Source organism: Trachypithecus francoisi, unplaced genomic scaffold, assembly GCF_009764315.1.
Source record: "Trachypithecus francoisi isolate TF-2019V2 unplaced genomic scaffold, Tfra_2.0 Lachesis_group9, whole genome shotgun sequence".
In the NCBI taxonomy this organism is placed as follows: Eukaryota; Metazoa; Chordata; class Mammalia; order Primates; family Cercopithecidae; genus Trachypithecus; species Trachypithecus francoisi.
The window spans coordinates 33,360,116-33,377,723 of record NW_022681474.1 but is presented as its reverse complement, the minus strand read 5'-3'; the positions used below and the strand labels follow the sequence as shown (position 1 = coordinate 33,377,723).

The 17,608-nt window shown below is 45.6% G+C and overlaps 2 protein-coding genes across 2 annotated transcripts in view; both read right to left on the bottom strand.

The window, feature by feature from the left end:
* The window catches only part of HKDC1 (hexokinase domain containing 1), a 48,346-nt gene extending 43,965 nt beyond the window's left edge, over positions 1-4,381 (bottom strand). The window contains exon 1 of the mRNA XM_033209684.1: positions 4,186-4,381. Within this exon, the coding sequence (XP_033065575.1) occupies positions 4,186-4,248 (63 nt within the window). The 5' untranslated portion in view covers positions 4,249-4,381. The remainder of the gene's footprint in view (positions 1-4,185) is intronic.
* Positions 4,382-17,077: 12,696 nt separating this feature from the next.
* The window catches only part of SUPV3L1 (Suv3 like RNA helicase), a 30,639-nt gene continuing 30,108 nt past the window's right edge, over positions 17,078-17,608 (bottom strand). The window contains exon 15 of the mRNA XM_033208692.1: positions 17,078-17,596. Within this exon, the coding sequence (XP_033064583.1) occupies positions 17,161-17,596 (436 nt within the window). The 3' untranslated portion in view covers positions 17,078-17,160. The remainder of the gene's footprint in view (positions 17,597-17,608) is intronic.

Here is a 17,608-nt window from a genome sequence, read left to right as displayed (position 1 = left end):
TCCGGAACCTATTCTCAGGAAATAATCCTGACTATGGAGAACCATAAATCTCTACCAAGGCCAGGTGCAGTGGCTCACACCTGTAATCCCAGCACTTTGGGAGGCCGAGGTGAGTGGATCACCTGAGGTCAGGAGGTCGAGATCAGCCTGGTCAAGCTGGTGAAACTCTGTCTCAACTAAAAATACAAAAATTATCCAGGCATGGTGGCTGGCACCTGTAATCCCAGCTACTTGGGAGGGTGAGGCAGAAGAATCACTTGAACCCAGGAGGCAGAGGTTGCTACTTGGGAGGCTGAGGCAGGAGAATCACTTGAACCCAGGAGCAGAGGTTGCAGTGAGCCAAGATCGCACCATTGCACTCCAGCCTGGGTGACAGAGCGAGACTCTGTCTCAAAAAGAAAAAACAAAAAAACAAAAAACAAAAAACCTCTACCAAGGTTTATCATAACAATACTTTTATTTTATTTTATTTTTGAGACAGGGTCTTGCTCTGTTGCCCAGGCTGGAGTGCAATGGTGCAATCACAGCTCACTACAACCTCAACCTCCCGGGCTCAAGTGATCCTGCCACCTCAGCCTTCCAAGTAGCTGGGACTACAGGCATCTGCCACCATGCCCAGCTAATTTTTGTATTTTTTGTAGAGACAGGTCTCTCTGTGTTACCCAGGCTGCTGTCGAGCTCCTGGAGGCAAGTGATCATCCTGCCTCAGCCTCCCAACGTGCTGGGATTACAGGCATGAGCCACTTCGTCCAGCCTAATATTTTAATTATTAAAAATGTTTTTGAAAGTATCCAAATGTGGCCGGGCGCAGTGGCTCACGCCTGTAATCCCAGCACTTTGGGAGGCCGAGACGGGCAGATCACGAGGTCAGGAGATCGAGACCATCCTGGCTAACACGGTGAAACTCCGTCTCTACTAAAAATACAAAAAATTAGCTGGGTGTAGTGGCGGGTGCCTATAGTCCCAGCTACTCAGGAGGCTGAGGCAGGAGAATGGTGTAAGCCCGGGAGGCGGAGCTTGCAGTGAGCCGAGATTGCGCCACTGCGCTCCAGCCTAGGCGACAGAGTGAGACTCCGTCTCAAAAAAAAAAAAAAAAAAAAAAGAAAGTATCCAAATGTCCAACAAGAGGGAAGAGGGAAAAGGTTAAATACATTACGGCATATCCACTTGATTGGATATTAGGAAGACATTGCAATGATAATTATGATGATAAGGAAGCAATCTACATAAGTGGTTACACTACAACAGTAAGGGAGGGAAGCAGTTCAGAACTGTATGTAACTTATAAACATAACTAAAAACATACAGGATGAAGAAAAACTAGGAAGGCTTCCACCCAGCAAATATGAAAGTGTTTGAGATTAGAAGTAAATTAAAGGTGGAATTATAAGTAACATTTCCACTTTTTGTAATGTTGACATACAGAGCTGTAAAAAATACACATTGAAAACCTCCCAGTTGTCCTATGGATGAACAATCTGCAGGTCAGCGACCAGGTCTGGCCTGATGCTATCAATAGGTCAAATAATGTCAATATATTGAATTGGGAAAGAATCTGTCAGAGTGGTTTCTATGTTCCTTTTTTCATTTTGTTTTATTTTTGTTTCCACGCTGGTATGGGAGATTTTTAGAAATTGTTCCAGGGTCTCAGTAGTAACCCTTGCAGGCAAGTCTGGCCCAGGATCTGGACAATTCTAGAGGCAGGGAGCACAGAGGCAAAGAAGGGGACTCACCGCCCGACCGCAGAGAAAAGAGCTGTGCCTTTTGACCGGGTGTGTTTTCACCCTGTGTTGGGAGGAGTGTTCTCAGAACCATGACTCAGCCCAGCAGCCATAAACCAGCCTCCCACACTACCCAGGAGACTTCCTGGGGCACTTGCTTAAGGTGGCTGTAAAAGTGCTTCCAACTTTCTCACCTCCCACGGGGAGAGGGAGGTCAGCTCCAGGCACTGAAAAAGGCTGACTGTCCTTCCAGAAGAAACGGGAGCCCATCAGCAGAGGCTGCATTTCTCATCCCAGGCTGCTCCTGAGCCTGCACCTGGGCTTGTGGACAGACATGGCCCGCCTGATCTAGGGTACAAAAGGTGAACCAACACAAAGGGGCCCAAGGAAATGAAATAAGTTTGCAGAATCAAAGGTTTCAGGGTTCCAAAGATTCCCCCTTGGGGGTGGAAGAGACACCGTGCAAGTTGTATCTTTCTTTACTAAGCAGGTAACAAAAGAAAGTGGATTCCTAGACGGCACCTCCTTAAGTAGCCAGTAGAGGGCTCTGTGAATCTAATCAACACTTGATTGCTTTACCGTGTTTTTAAATTTGCTACCACCTCTAACTCAACTCTCTAATGAACAGAATTTAGCGGGAGTTTAGCCCACCAAGTACCTGAGGGCTATAAGGGGCCACACTTCCTCTCTCTCCCTGTCTCTCTCTCTGTCTTGTTTTGTTTTGTTTTGTTTTGAGAGGGAGTCTCATTCTGTTGCCCAGGCTGGGGTGCAATGGCACGATCTCAGCTCACTGCAACCTCTGCCTCCCGGATTCAAGCGATTCTCCTGCCTCAGCCTCCTGAGTAGCTGGGACTATAGGCACACTCCACCACGCCTGGCTAATTTTTGAATTTTTTAGTAGACACAGGGTTTTACCATGTTGGCCAGGCTGGTCTCGAACTCCTGACTTCAAGTGATCCATCCACCTCAGCCTCCCAAAGTGCTGGGATTATAGGCATGAGCCACCATGCTTGGCCTTCTTTTTTCTTTTCTTTCCTTTTTTTTCAGACAGGGTCTCACTCTGTCACCCAGGCTGGAGTGCAGTAGCACAATCTCCCGGACTCAAGCCATCCTCCCACCACAGCCTCTCGAGTAGTTGGGACTGTAGGCACGCGCCACCACGCCTGGCTAATTTTTACATGTTTTGTAGAGATGGGGTTTCTCCATGTTGCCCAGGCTGGTCTCAAATTCCTGGCCTCAAGTTTGAGATGAGATCTGCTCATCTCAGCCTCCCAGAGTATGGAGATGACAGCCGTGAGCCACAGCGCCCGGGCTCCTTGCTCATTTTGAAAAGCAGGAGGGCATCATGGCACAGCAGAAAGAGCACTGAAGGAAGAGTCAGCCAACTTGGGTTTAATCCTCATTCCATCCTAAATACTTGATGACCTTGGCTAAGTCCTCCTGCTAGGAGGACTTCTGTCATCTGAACACTGAGAGATGCTTTTTGCCCAGGGCCCTGACAGCCAGCTGGTGTGGCCAGAGTAGCAGACTGGGCTCGTTTTAGCTGCCTGGAAAGAACCCTGGTTCCCTCCCGTTGACCCTTGGCAACCTTTAACCAGCCCACTTTGCAATGAATTTAGTAGACAAGTTCCCTGAGCAAAGTGACAAAATAATGCACACCATGAATAGTGGTGTGGCAAATAGCAGGTGCCAATAATAGATATTTCAGTTACTGTCTATTACAGCTCACACCCTCTTGCTGCCCACATTTATATGCTTTCAAATACATGAATAAACAGATCTGCCCAATAGCTTTTTTTTTTTTTTTTTTTTTGAGATGAAGTCTCGCTCTTGTCCCCTAGGCTGAAGAGCAGTGGCACGATCTCGGCTCACTGCAACCTCCACCTCCCGGGTTCAAGCGATTCTCCTGCCTCAGTCTCCTGAGTAGCTGGGATTACAGGCGCCTGCCACCACACCCGGCTGATTTTTGTATTTTTAGTTGAGATGGGGTTTCACCATGTTGGCCAGGCTGGTCTCAAACTCCTGACCTCAGGTGATCCGCCCACCTCGGCCTCCCAAAGTGCTGGGATGACAGGCTTGAGCCACTGGCCCAGCCTTCTGCCCCAACAGTTCTTAAAACTTCTTTGAAAATGATTCTCCTTGCCTGTGTGGCCTTTCCGAGCGAACATCCCTTACAACAAACACAATTGTCTTCAAGCTTTCCAAAGACTCTCCTCACCCCCTTCCGCATCCAGTACCTGCCAGGAAGTTCCGAGTGAAATGTAAGGTTCCGGACAGTAATGCAATGCCCCGGAGTGTGGGAGAAGTACTCCCGCTACCCTCAGTGCGTCTTTTACTGCTCATATGCTCCCAGTGTCTTTTCTAATAAGCTCTCGTAACTCCCTTCTGATTTCTTTTTAAAGGGAATCAGTTTTGTCCATGAAGAAGGAGCTGGACATCTCTCAGCTTCGTGGGCCCTCCTTACCTTCTTGATCTGATCCTCCTTCAGCTTGCTGAAGTAAAATGCCATCAAGTGGACCGCAAACATTTTCCCCAAGTCTGGTTTCTCCTGAGATGGACAGAGATTCCTGTGCAGTGTTCACCCCCACGACTCTGGAGTGTTGCACGCCTCCAGTCCAGGCTGGCAGACCTACCGGGGAGCGAGGTGCTGTGGACTAAATACCTCCAGCCTGCTTGGTTCAATGATTAAACTTCGCCCCCACCTTTAGTCCCTCCCTCTGGCACACACTTGATTGTCTAATAGGAGGCTCTGGATGGCTGCTGAGGGTTGGTGGAGGGGGAAGCAGGGAATTGATGGGTTGCTTGACTACTTGAGAATTGGGTGCCACCAAATCTCATTGCTAAGCAACCCTGTCAAACCGGGGCTCCGCCCAGCCCGCTCAGCCGAGGAAAATCTTCTGAAAAGTTGGGCATTAAACAAAGCCAACTTTCAGCCAGTGGAGCTGCTCTGCACATTTGCAGTCCCAGGCTTTTCTCTAGTCTTTTACACCGGTGGCATGACTCTGTGACCCCCTGCTCCTCAGAAGCGCTGTCCTAACTAAAACTAAACATCGTCCTGGTCAACGGGATTTCAAGAATGTTGGGGCAGATTCTTCCATTTGTGACAGATCAGATCTCTTAACTAATAGCCCATGGTTAACAGAAAATGATCAATAAATGTTTACCTATTCGCAATGTTAAGCCAGAAAACCTTTAGTTCACAGGTAGTGACCCAGAAAAAATACTCCTGAGAAAGAGTGAACTGAAGTCACCAGTGCTCACTGGGAATCACTGCTGGAGAGAAGGAAGTCACAGTTAAGAAATGTCTCAGTCCAGCCAGGTGCAGCGGCTCACGCCTGTAATCTCAGCACTTGGGGAGGCCGAGGCTGGCGGATCACCTGAGGTCAGGAGTTCAAGACCAGCCTGGCCAACATGGTGAAACCCCATCTCTACTAAAAATACAAAAACCTTAGCTGGGAGTGGTAGCAGGTGCCTGTAATCCCAGCTGCTTGGGAGGCTGAAGCAGGAGAATCACTTGAACCTGGGAGGCACAGGTTGCAGTGAGCTGAGATCATGCCATTGCACTCCAGCCTGGGTGACAAGAGCAAAACTCCATCTCAAAAAAAAAAAAAAAAAAAAAAAAGAGAGAGAGAGGGAGAGAAATGTCTCAGGCCACTGAGATGTTTTATTCATTCACTTCTCACTCATCTTACTTGGCATGAGAAGGACCCAGAAAGCACGCAATACGTGGGTACAATCAACCTTGCACTCTTCCCACAGTCATTGGCTCGCTAATGAAACAAAAAACAGCAGTGTTAACAATAGCGGCTCACATGGATGGAGCATGTACCAATCCCATTTTGTTTTTATTACTATTGTTATTATTATTTTTTAGACAGGGTCTCATTTGTCCCCCAGGCTGGAATGCAGTGGTGGAATCATGACTCGCTGCAACCTCAACCTTCTGGGGGCTCAGGTGATCCTCCCACCTCAGTCACCAGGGTAGCTGGGACTACAGGCATGTGGCACCATGCCCAGCTAATTTTTGTATTTTTGTAGAGATGGGGTTTTGCCATGTTGCCCAGGCTGGTCTTAAACTCCTGGGCTCAAGTGATTTACCCACCTCAGCCTCCCAAAATGTTGGAATTACAGGCATGAGCCACTGCTTCTGGCCCACTCTTATTTTATAGATGAAAAAATCGAGGCCCAGAAAGGTGACATGATCACAAAGCCATAAATAGGACAGCAAGGGGTCAATCCTCGGAGTTTGATTCCAGTGCCCAGCTCATAATACGTGACATTGGCTCTCCAGCCCTGCTTTCTCCACGCAATAGATACTCAGTAGATACACAATTGATAACTATTAGTAGCAGCAGCATTCTGTTGGGTTGTTAAGAATTTCTTTATCTTTTTCTTTTTCTTTTTGAGACAGAGTCTCACTCTGTTGCCCAGGCTGGAGTATAGTGACTCAATCTCGGGTCACTGCAACCTCCACCTCCTGGGTTCGAGCAATTCTCCTGCCTCAGCCTCCTGAGGAGCTGGAATTCAGTGCTCTCCACCTATCGCCATGTGGATGAGCCATCAGGTCTCACTTAAGCCCACAGTGCAGAAGAAGCTCAGTTAAAACTACTTCCGATGCTTTTTTCCGATTGATATAAGCATATTAAAACTGTCTCCCAGATTGATAATCCCCGTCCTTTTCAGTCCATTTACCCTCAGACTATGACTTTTAGCTTTCTCTTTTATTACACAAGCAAACAAAGATTGACCTTTAGTTCCCCAAACCATTCAGTTCCCCAAACCAGGTGGAACTGTTGGTATTCTGAAATGGGCATGCTAGGCCCTAGTCCACACTCACTGAGGATAACATCCTGGGAAGGCCATCTGCCATAAGTGATGACATTATTTATCTTTTTTTTTTTTTTTTTTTTTTTTTTTTTTTTTTTTTGAGACGGAGTCTCGCTCTGTCGCCCGGACTGGAGTGCAGTGGCCGGATCTCAGCTCACTGCAAGCTCCGCCTCCCGGGTTTACACCATTCTCCTGCCTCAGCCTCCCGAGTAGCTGGGACTACAGGCGCCCGCCACCTCGCCCGGCTAGTTTTTGTATTTTTAGTAGAGACGGGGTTTCACCGTGTTAGCCAGGATGGTCTCGATCTCCTGACCTCGTGATCCGCCCGTCTCGGCCTCCCAAAGTGCTGGGATTACAGGCTTGAGCCACCGTGCCCGGCCCGACATTATTTATCTTAATTCCCCCACTAGTTGATGTGTTTCAGAAACAGAGTCTCGCTACATTGCCCAGGCTGGATTCGAACTCCTGGGCTCAAGTGATCCTCTGGCTTCAGCCTCCTAAGTAGCTGGGACTACAGGCTTGTGTCACCACACCTAACATTTAATTCCCCCATTTAAAAAGTAACCTGGGCCAGGCACAGTGGCTCACACCTGTAATCTCAGCACTTTGGGAGGCTAAGGTGGGAGGTGGGCAGATCGCCTGAGGTCAGGAGTTCGAGACCAGCCTGGCCAACATGGTGAAACCCCATCTCTACTAAAAATGCAAAAATTACCTGGGCATGGTGACAGGTGCCTGCAATCCCAGCTACTCGGGAAGCAGAGGTAGGAGAATTGTTTAAACCCCGGAGGTGGAGGTTGCTGTGAGCCGAGATCGCACCACTGCACTGCAGCCTGGGCAACAGAGTGAGACTCCATCTCAAAAAAAAAAAAAAAAGGAACCTTGGCAGTGCAGTATGCACCGACTGTCATTGATTTGTTCACCATAGGAATAAGAGGTTACAGTAGCCAATGGTCAAAAGGATGCAAACCATAACCAAAGATCTCTGCAATCTCACGGTTGCTTGTGTGAGTCAGAGAGGCAGCCCTTGGAATTTTAATTGGGCAAATGACACCAGAGGATTTTCATCTATTGCATCATTCCGTTTTTAATCTGAGCACATTAGCGTCTACATTCCAGGCCTAAGGTGACTAAACCAGGAAGTTTAATGATTACAGAGATCACATGCATTTGGAGTCATCTAGCTCAGCCCCTTCACTTTCTAGAATCAAGACAAAATAATTAGGTTATTTTACCATTCCTCATCTGATTACTCCAATTCAAGTCTTGGGATTTTTCACCCTTACTAAAGCTCTATTGGCTATTCAAGGATATCTAGGTTTGAATCTTATAAGTAGTTGGATTTTGCTTAAGAACACCCATTTGAGGGCTGACACTGACAAGTGACATTTTAGTTGAAGTGCATCACCCATCTGGCCCAAATCTTCCATGTAAGAAGGGAAACTCTCCCATCTCTAGACACATCTCTATTTCATAGAGCTCCACTTTAATCCAGACGGTCCTTTTTGGCAAGGCCCAAAGATAATACATTTTCCTTTAATTAATGAGGATGGTGGGAGGACTAGAAGTCCAGTAAAATTTACCTATTTATTTAGCAAACACTTCCCAATGGGGTTTACTAGATGTCTTGAGATATTGATTCCACAGTAACTATCATTCTCCCTATTTTACACATGGAGAAACCGAGGCACAGAGCCCAGCCGGGACACGGTGAAATCGAGATTTGAACGCAGGCAGTCTAGCTCCAGAGTTCTTGCTTGCCCGCTGTGCTACCCTGGCTAGGCTGGAAACAAGGCACGGGCAGACATGGGGTCTACGCTGGAAAACTGGCCCTAAGCTCTGGCTAACACAGTAGAAAGTGCACAGGACCTGGGGTCCCACTTTGGCTTTTTTTAAACTGCAGGTAAAGGTCTAAGTCTATATTCATATCTGTAAAAACTTCATAGCTACGTCAGTGGTCAAAATGAGAAAGAAAGCAAATTATCACACAAGGAAAGGCATGTGGTCTACAGTGGGCACACTGAAAGTGTAGCAGGACGAGCCGCAGACAAAACTCCTCAGACACCGGATTAAAGAAGGAAGAGGTTTGTTATTCGGCCGGGAGCGTCGGCAGACTCACGTCTTAAGAGCCGAGCTCCCCGAGAAAGAAATATTTGACCTTTTTAAAGGCTTACAACTTTAAGGGGTCCACGTGAAAGGGTCGTGATAAATCAAGCAAGTGTGGGAAACGTGACTGGGGGCTACATGCATCAGTTAACAGAACAAAAAGTTTTACAATGCTTTTTTCATACAGTGTCTGGAATTTACAGATAACACAAGTAGTTTAGGCCAGGGGTTGATATTATTATTACTTTGTTTAACTCCTAGGACTGGGTGGTGGTGCCAAGGTTGTCTGGCTATTTATCTTACTTTTGTTTCTCTCTCTTTTTTCTCCTGTCTTTGAAATAGGCAAGGTGTGGGGAGGAGGGCAGCAGGAGTAGTAGTGGTCTCCTCCCTTAAAAGCATCTCCTGAAGCTCAGCCTTTCCCTGGCTAGGGACCCCTCTTCAGCTCATCCCACTTGGTCTCTTGGGATAAGAAAATGTATGCAGACCTTCTAGTCCACTCAGTAAGGCATGATCGTAAACCATCAGAAGGTACCTGTTCCGTATACTGGAATTGAACAGTTGGGAATTTTATGGAAATTCTATTCCTGTTACTAAAGAAAACAGTTCTTAATTCTGCCCTGTATTCTTTTTAATGGTAAGGCCAAAGTTAAGTTGTCATAACATAAATCAATCTGACCTGCTGGTACTCCACTTGCTGCAAAAGAATCAGAAACTATGTGAGAGAGAGCGAACTTCCATAATAAGAAAACCAATGTAGAAACTTCCAAACGCTGCCAGTGGTTACAGTTACAATGGTGTCTCTTTGGGAGCAGCCACAAATGAAACAGAAATGCTAACCTCAGCAAGTTTCAAAAGAATGCTACTAATCATTTTACAGGTTTATTCCAAACCGAAGACAGGGAATGCTCAGGAAGAAATTCCGACACAATTTCTAAATCATAACTGTACATTAAGGGTCATATTTGCAAAACACGTATCAAGGAAAGAAAAGCCGAACAAGAAAATGCAGTTCATATGACTTTTAACATTTTTCAGCATATTTACAACCGCAATTGCACAAAATAACTAACTTTTCAAAGCAAATGAGACTTCTGGTTTAGCATGGCATTAACCTACAAGGACAAAGAGAAAGGAAACAGTGACCGATAAGAGATCTTAACATAATTCTGGAAGACAGGAAGCTCACGGAAGTAATCGCTTAGTAGAAGAAACACTGAAACCTGAGTGCCCGCAGAGAGTGACTTGGCTGAGAAGGGAGCTGTGACATTTGTAAAACTCTAAAAATGCTCAGGAATCAGAGGCCCGGGGGCAAGACATAGAGTCCAAAACAGGAGACTGGTTAAAAAGCTATATAAAAAAGCTTGACCAGGCACGGTGGCTCATCCCTGTAATCCCAGCATTTTGGGAGGCCAAGGCGGGTGGATCATTTGGGGTCAGGAGTTCGAGACCAGCCTGGCAAACATGGTGAAACCCCCATCCCTACTAAAAATACAAAAAAAAATTAGCCAGACATGGTGGTGGACACCTCTAATCCCAGCTACCCAGGAGACTGAAGCACAAGAATAGCTTGAACCTGGGGGGCGGATTTTGCAATGAGCTGAGACTGCACCACTGCACTCAAGCTTGGGCGATGGACCCAGACTCCATCTCAGGGGGGAAAAAAATAAACCCAAACCCACAGGTGTGGAAAAGGGAAAGCTACAGAGACAGTAAACAAATTGGTAGTGGCCAGGGATTCGGAAAGGTGGGGGATGCTGAATAAGTGAACCACAAGGGCATTTTTAGGGCAGTGAAACTCTTCTGTATGACACTGTAATGGCAAATACATGACACACACACTTTCAAAATCCATAGAATGTGACAGCACAAAGCATGAACTTTAATGTACGTACTTTCAAAAAAACGTTTAGGAGGTCAGCGATGCAACACAGACTGTGACATGAGAGTCTAACTGTGTTGCAAATGTGTGAAGTAGCCTCACTGAAGGGGAAGGGGAGGGAAAATATGCTGACCTAAGAAACTTTGGAAATTAATAGAGTAAGACTACAATGAAAAGGAAATGTATGTAGCACTGTATTCTGATTGATAAAGTTGCTTCCTGCAAGAGCACCCTTTACAATTCTGAAACCACTACACCAGAATGCTGGAATTGAACAATTAAGTACATGGATGGTGGATGGCGAGAGGGAGGTTTCTTGCTGTTGGAGTAAGAGGCTTCAAACAGGGGAGAAGGCTAGAATGATCCATGTCACTGGATTAGAATTGAGGACATCAGTATAAACTCATGTTTAGCTTGATATAGACATAGATGGCTATACATATATGCTTATATAAAGGTTTAAAGACATGTGCATATAGTTTAGTATACACATGCATATGTCCTTGCTTTGTCAGCTGAGAAACCCTAGGAGCAATGACACCCAGTAGCAACAAGCACACCTAGATCAAAGAACCAGGTCTATACAAGATGGTCCTGGTGCATCTTGTAGTGCCAGAAAGGAAGCAAGTAATCAACAAAACAAAAACTAAATGGTACGGATGCGTCAAAGGAACCCAGGAGCCAACTGAAAGTGAAAGTGTTCCAATAACCAAAGCTAGAAAACATTGATAGGAGTGTTAAAAAAAAGAAACAAAAAAAATACAAAAAACTAGCCGGGCGAGGTGGCAGGCGCCTGTAGTCCCAGCCACTCGGGAGGCTGAGGCAGGAGAATGGCGTAAACCCGGGAGGCGGAGTTTGCAGTGAGCTGAGGTCCGGCCACTGCACTCCAGCCTGGGTGACAGAGCGAGACTCCGTCTCAAAAAAAAAAAAGAAACAAGAAAAAATTGAGCAAGATAAAGTATGATTGGATTGTAACCCAAAGTCTACATTTCCATTAGCCTATACTGATACAAACAAATAATTGCATAAATATATAAGTAAGGGAGGAAGGACCAATCTCCCATGCAGAAGAATGTACACAGATACTCCACCCTCAAAGAGGTGGAGCACGGTGTACACAGTGACTCTTTCCAGAGAGTTCAGTATGGAAAATGAGAAAAGGGTAACATGACAGTGAAGAAAGCTGACACGTCTTCAGGCATGTGATGAAGGTCAACCTCAGCAGGGTGAAGTCATGTTGACAGTATAGATCCGTGGTATGAGGTGGTAAGACTGGCACCTTACCTCTGGGTTCTTTCTCCCAAAACCCAAACCCTACTCTGATCATAAGAAAAACATCAGACAAATCCCAACTGAGGAATAGTCTATAGAATACATGACTAGTACTCAAAGCTGTTGAGATGATCAACAGCAAGTCTGAGAAACTGTCACAGCCAAGAGGAGCCTAAGGAGACGACTGAATGTCATGTGGTGTCTTGGATGGGATCCAAAAGAGCAGAAGGCCACTGGGTAAAAACTAAGGGGATCTAAACAACCTGTGGCCTTTAGTTAATAATAATGTATCAGTCTGGGTTCATTAATGATAACAAATGTACCACACTAATGTAAGATGTTAATGGGAGAAATGTGTTGGGTATATGGGAATTCTTTGTATTATCTTTGCATTTTTTCTGCAAATCTAAAACTATCCTTTTTTTTTTTAAGTTTATGTTTAAAACACCCTAAAGGCCAGGTGTGGTGGCTCACGCCTGTAATCCCAGCACTTTGGGAGGCTGAGGTGGGTGGACCTCCTGAGGTCAGAAGTTCAAGACCAGCCTGGCTAACATGGCAAAACTCCGTCTCTACTAAAAATACAAAATTAGCCGGCTGTCATGGTGGGCACCTGTAGTCCCAGCTATTCTGGAGGCTGAAGCAGGAGAATTGCTTGAACCCAGGAGGCAGAGGTTGCAGTGAGCTGAGATCGCACCATTGCACTCCAGCCTGAGCAACAAGAGCAAAACTCCATCTCAAAAACAAAAACAGACAAACAAAAACCTTACAGATACTGCCAGGCATGGTGGCACACACTAGCACTTTGGGATCACCTGAGGTCAGCCTGGCCAACATGGTGAGACCCAGTCTCTACTAAAAATACAAAATTAGCTGGGTGTGGTGGTGCATGCTTGTAATCCCAGCTACTCAGGAGGCAGAGGCAGGAGAATTGCTTGAACTTGGGAAGCAGAGGTTGTTTTCTTTTTGTTTGTTTGTATATTTGTTTGTTTTTTGACAGAGTCCCACTCTGTCGCCCAGGCTGGAGTGCAGTGGCGTGATCTCAGCTCACTGCAACCTCTGCCTCCCGGGTTCAGGGGATTCTTCTGCCTCAGCCTCCCGAGCAGATGGGACTACAGGCATGCACCACCACGCCCAGCTAATTTTTGTATTTTTAGTAGAGACTGGGTTTCACCATATTGGCCAGGCTGGTCTTGAACTCCTGACCTCATGATCCACTCCCCACCGCCCGCCTTGGCCTCCCAAAGTGCTGGGATTACAGGCGTGAGCCACCACACCTAGCCTTGGGAGGCAGAGGTTGTAGTGACCTGAGTTCATGCCACAGCACTCCAGCCTGAGCGACAGAATGAGACTCTGATTCAAAAAAAAAAAAAAAAAGTAAAATAAACCTTACAGATACTGACATTGGGGGAATTATTTAAAAAGCCAGCTTATCATCCAATCAACCTGCATAAAAACTGAAAAAGCATTAGGCCTATAAACAGAGCTCTGCATTAGCTTATTTCTTCACTTTTAAACATAGACACAGGCAAGGATCGCTAGACACATGAGACAAGTTTCCAACAATAAAGGTAGAAACCAAACCAAGCTAGGAAAAAGAAATAGAATAATGTAAAAACAGAAAAAAATTTAAAAATTACTTTATCTAGAGATACTATAGGTGGAGGTTTATCTTTTTTTTTTTTTTTTTTTTTTGAGACGGAGTCTCTCTGTCGCCCAGGCTGGAGTGCAGTGGCCGGATCTCAGCTCACTGCAAACTCCGCCTCCCGAGTTTACGCCATTCTCCTGCCTCAGCTTCCTGAATAGCTGGGACTACAGGCGCCTGCCACCTCGCCCGGCTAGTTTTTTGTATTTTTTAGTAGAGACGGAGTTTCACTGTGTTAGCCAGGATGGTCTCGATCTCCTGACCTCATGATCCGCCCGTCTCGGCCTCCCAAAGTGCTGGGATTACAGGCTTGAGCCACCGCGCCCGGCCTATTTTTTTTTTGAGACAGGGTCTGGTACTGTTGCCCGGGTTGGAGTATAGTGGTACCTTCTCAGCTCACTGCAACCTCTGCCTCCTGGGCTCAAGTGATCCTCCCACCTTAGCCTCTCGGGTAGCTGGGACTACAGGCGCACACCAACACGCCTGGCTAATTTTTGCTTTTTTTGTAGAGACAGTGTTTTGCCATGTTGCCCAGGCTGGTCTTGAACTTCTGAGCTCAAATGATCTGTCTGCCTTGGCCTCCCAAAGTGTTGGGATTACAGGCGTGAGCCACTGCACCCAGCCAGGTTTATGTATTTTAAAGTTTTGAAACAGGGGAGGGAAATCTCAGCATGATCCCCTTATCCATTTGCCTGTCCCTTAGCAAACCTCTACTTTTCATTACATCCTAATAGGTTTGAGTTAGACACACACAGAATGGCTGCATCATAATTACAGACTCTCAGTTTTGAGTCATAAGAGACTCTGATTTGTGATAATAGTTTTATATATTTGTGATTTACAGTCACTTTTCAAGAGTTTCATTTTGCAGATTTATACTCTTCCACATATATAACATACAAAACATTCCAAGTCACTGGATATTATTCTCAGTCATTTTCTAACCACATTTTATTAGATTACCAGGTCTGTATAGTGATAGTCTCTAAGCCTTAGTCCACATCCCATGTTTAAGTTCAGTGGAATCCATAATAATCCAAGGAGGGCTCTCAGGCAAGTACTTCAAAATCTGTGAGAAGACTGCAAGGATAGGAAAGGGCTTTCAGAAAGAGCAACATGACCATCGTGAAATGGAAATGAACGCCTGGAATTCAGCTGGCCCTGAAGCCCACAAAGAAAGATAAGTGACATGTCAAGCTTGTTGCAGAGAAGGAAGACTAGGCTACTTTCTTGGTGACAATTTTAGGTACACTGAAGAGAATTCTCCAGGGCCACTCCAATTCTACTTTTCCTGTTTTGCTTCACATGCTGCCATCTTTTCTTTAGTCTCTTCTAACCACAGTGCCTTCCTTTCCCTCCAAGGGAAGGAGACCTGAAAGGGCAAACTATCACTATTTATAAATGCTCGTTAGCTAAATGTTCAAGCAACCCTTCCCTTATAGCACCTCCCACCTCCACCTCTCTTATTTGAGGCTTTAACTTATTTACTTATTTATTTAGAGACAGAGTCTCGCTCTGTTGTCCAGGCTGGAATGCAGTGGCATGATCACTGCTCACTGCAGCTTCCACCCCAGCCTCCCAAGTAGCTGTACTACTGGTGAACGCCACCACACCTGGCTAATTTTTAAAAATTTTTGTAGAGATGGGGTCTCACTGTGTTGCCCAAGCTGGTCTCAAACTCCTGGCCTCAAGCGATCTTCCTGCCTTGGTCTCCCAAAGTGCTGGGATTACAGGCATGAGCCACTGCGCCCAGCCGCTTCCTTATTGAACATATTCAGGACTTTTCACTTGCCTTAGTTTTTCAGTGTCTTGTCTAAGTCTTTTCTCTGACTTACCAACTCTGGCCCCCAAACTAGAGAAAACAGGAGAGTTAACAGCACTGTAAGTGATGTACCCCATTACTTAAATACAATGGGACCAAATCCACTATTTGGTTCAGTTCATAGATATTTCTTGTAACCATCTAGACAAGGATTATGTCTGCTATGGTGTAAGTCACAGGGGTAAGCAAATTTTAGAAGCTGCAGTTGCCTCGTTGCAGAATATCAAGAGATAAGCCCTTCCAGGCATTTCACTAGTTTATCCATAAGCAAGGCGGATATAGAGTGAGTGCCACCCACTTAGCCTTTATTTCCATGAAGGCAAAGGTCAGAATGAAGATTGTCATCTCAGTTAAATGTCACCGCTAAACTACCGAAGAAAAAAGCAGAGAGGAGGCCGGGCGCGGTGGCTCAAGCTTGTAATCCCAGCACTTTGGGAGGCTGAGACGGGCAGATCACAAGGTCAGGAGATCGAGACCATCCTGGCCAACACAGTGAAACCCCGTCTCTACTAAAAATACAAAAAACTAGCCAGGCGAGGTGGCGGGCGCCTGTAGTCCCAGCTACTTGGGAGGCTGAGGCAGGAGAATGGCGGGAACCCGGGAGGCGGAGCTTGCAGTGAGCTGAGATCTGGCCACTGCACTCCAGCCTGGACAAGACTCCGCCTCAAAAAAAAAAGAAAAAAGCAGAGAGGTTGCAAATCTGGCTGCGTTCCCTCACCCAATTTGAATCAAATCATATTTAATCCCTACTGTGATGTCAGCCTCAATTCAATAGTTGCTCAAGAAATTAGTTCAGTTGTCAGAATAATCTGAGAGCTCAATTCACAGCCCAGACTGGACCCAAACCTTCAGGTTCATTTATGCAATAAAATGCTTCCTGTGTGCCAGGCCCTGTGCTAAATGCCACATGATCACATTTAACCTCCAAAACAACTCTAAGTGAGCGTACTGACCATTTTCTTCAAATGTGAGATCAAGCCCAGAGATGGCAAGGCTACTAAGCTGTGAGTGATAAGAAAAGGAACCACATCTGTCTAATTCCAAAGCTTCCACCTTTAAACCCCTTTTAGCTAGGTTTCTGAACAGGGTTGAAAACTTCGTTGGACAAGCATAGGCCACTATGCATCAGACTGGCCTTTGGACAAGGGAAGACCACCCTACCTAAAACAGCCCATCCCTGCCACCCAGCATCACTCTTTACTTATTCTACTTCTTTCTAGCAGTCTTCTCTAAAATTACACCCATTCATCTCACAAAGACTGATTTTGCTTCTGCTGTATTCCAGACACTGTGGATGTAGCAGTGCAATAGACTACAATCTCTGTCCTCACCGGCCTGACATGATTTGTTAACCTGTTCCTGTCTCTCCTACCAAAATATGAGATCCATGAGGGTAGAACATTGCCAGTCTTGCTTACTGCATATTTCCAGCACCTAAATAGCCTCCGGTATATGGGTACAATAGACAGCAATATTTGTCAAAGAATTCCATCCACAACATCCTCAGCATGGCATAGGAAGCTGGTCAAACGATTCACCAAAACGATTTTATTCCCATGCAGAGTCCCTTATGGTGCACTGTCTCAGTACTATTCTACAAATGGCCATTATATAAAGATTTAAATTAAACCTCTATGATATCCTAGTATTTTCTAAATGCTGAAAAAAAAAAACCAAAATAGTTTAGCCAAGAGTGATTTTTCTGTGCAAAAAAAAAAACCACACACACACATACACCCCCCCCCCACCAAAAAACTCCCAGTACCAGATAGCCACAATACTAGAGCAGGGAGTAAATGCATATGAGGAAAAAGGATTCAAAATAGATTTTTATTTGCAAAATTAAATTTAAAAAAAGAAACAAACAAACAAACAAAAAAACAGGAACAGAAAACTAGTCCGAATCAGGTTCCTTCTTCTTTCTTCTTGTCCCTTTTGGATGAGTCCCAGACTCTGTTCTTTCTTTGCTGCGTTCAGTCTGTTGTGTCATCCACTCTTTTTCTAGCTGTTTCAGCATGTCTGGAGTGAGGAGTCCTTGCTGCACCAATCTGGAAGCAAGGGACAGCTCTCCTGCATTAGGGCTGGGTGGCTCAGTCGCTTTACTCCCTAGAGCTTTGGTGCCGCGTGTCCTTCTAGCTTGGCTCTTTAAGGTTCCTGACAATCGTGACTGGCTCACTGATGGAAAGCCCTCCAAATTCAACAGCTTATGCGTCTCAGACACTTTAATCAATTTAGTGATATTGTGCACACCATCTTGGATAATACCATCTAGTTCCTTCTGGAGATCTCGAATAAGGCTGGCATCTGGAAACATATCTATAAATCGGTAGCTGGGAAAAAGA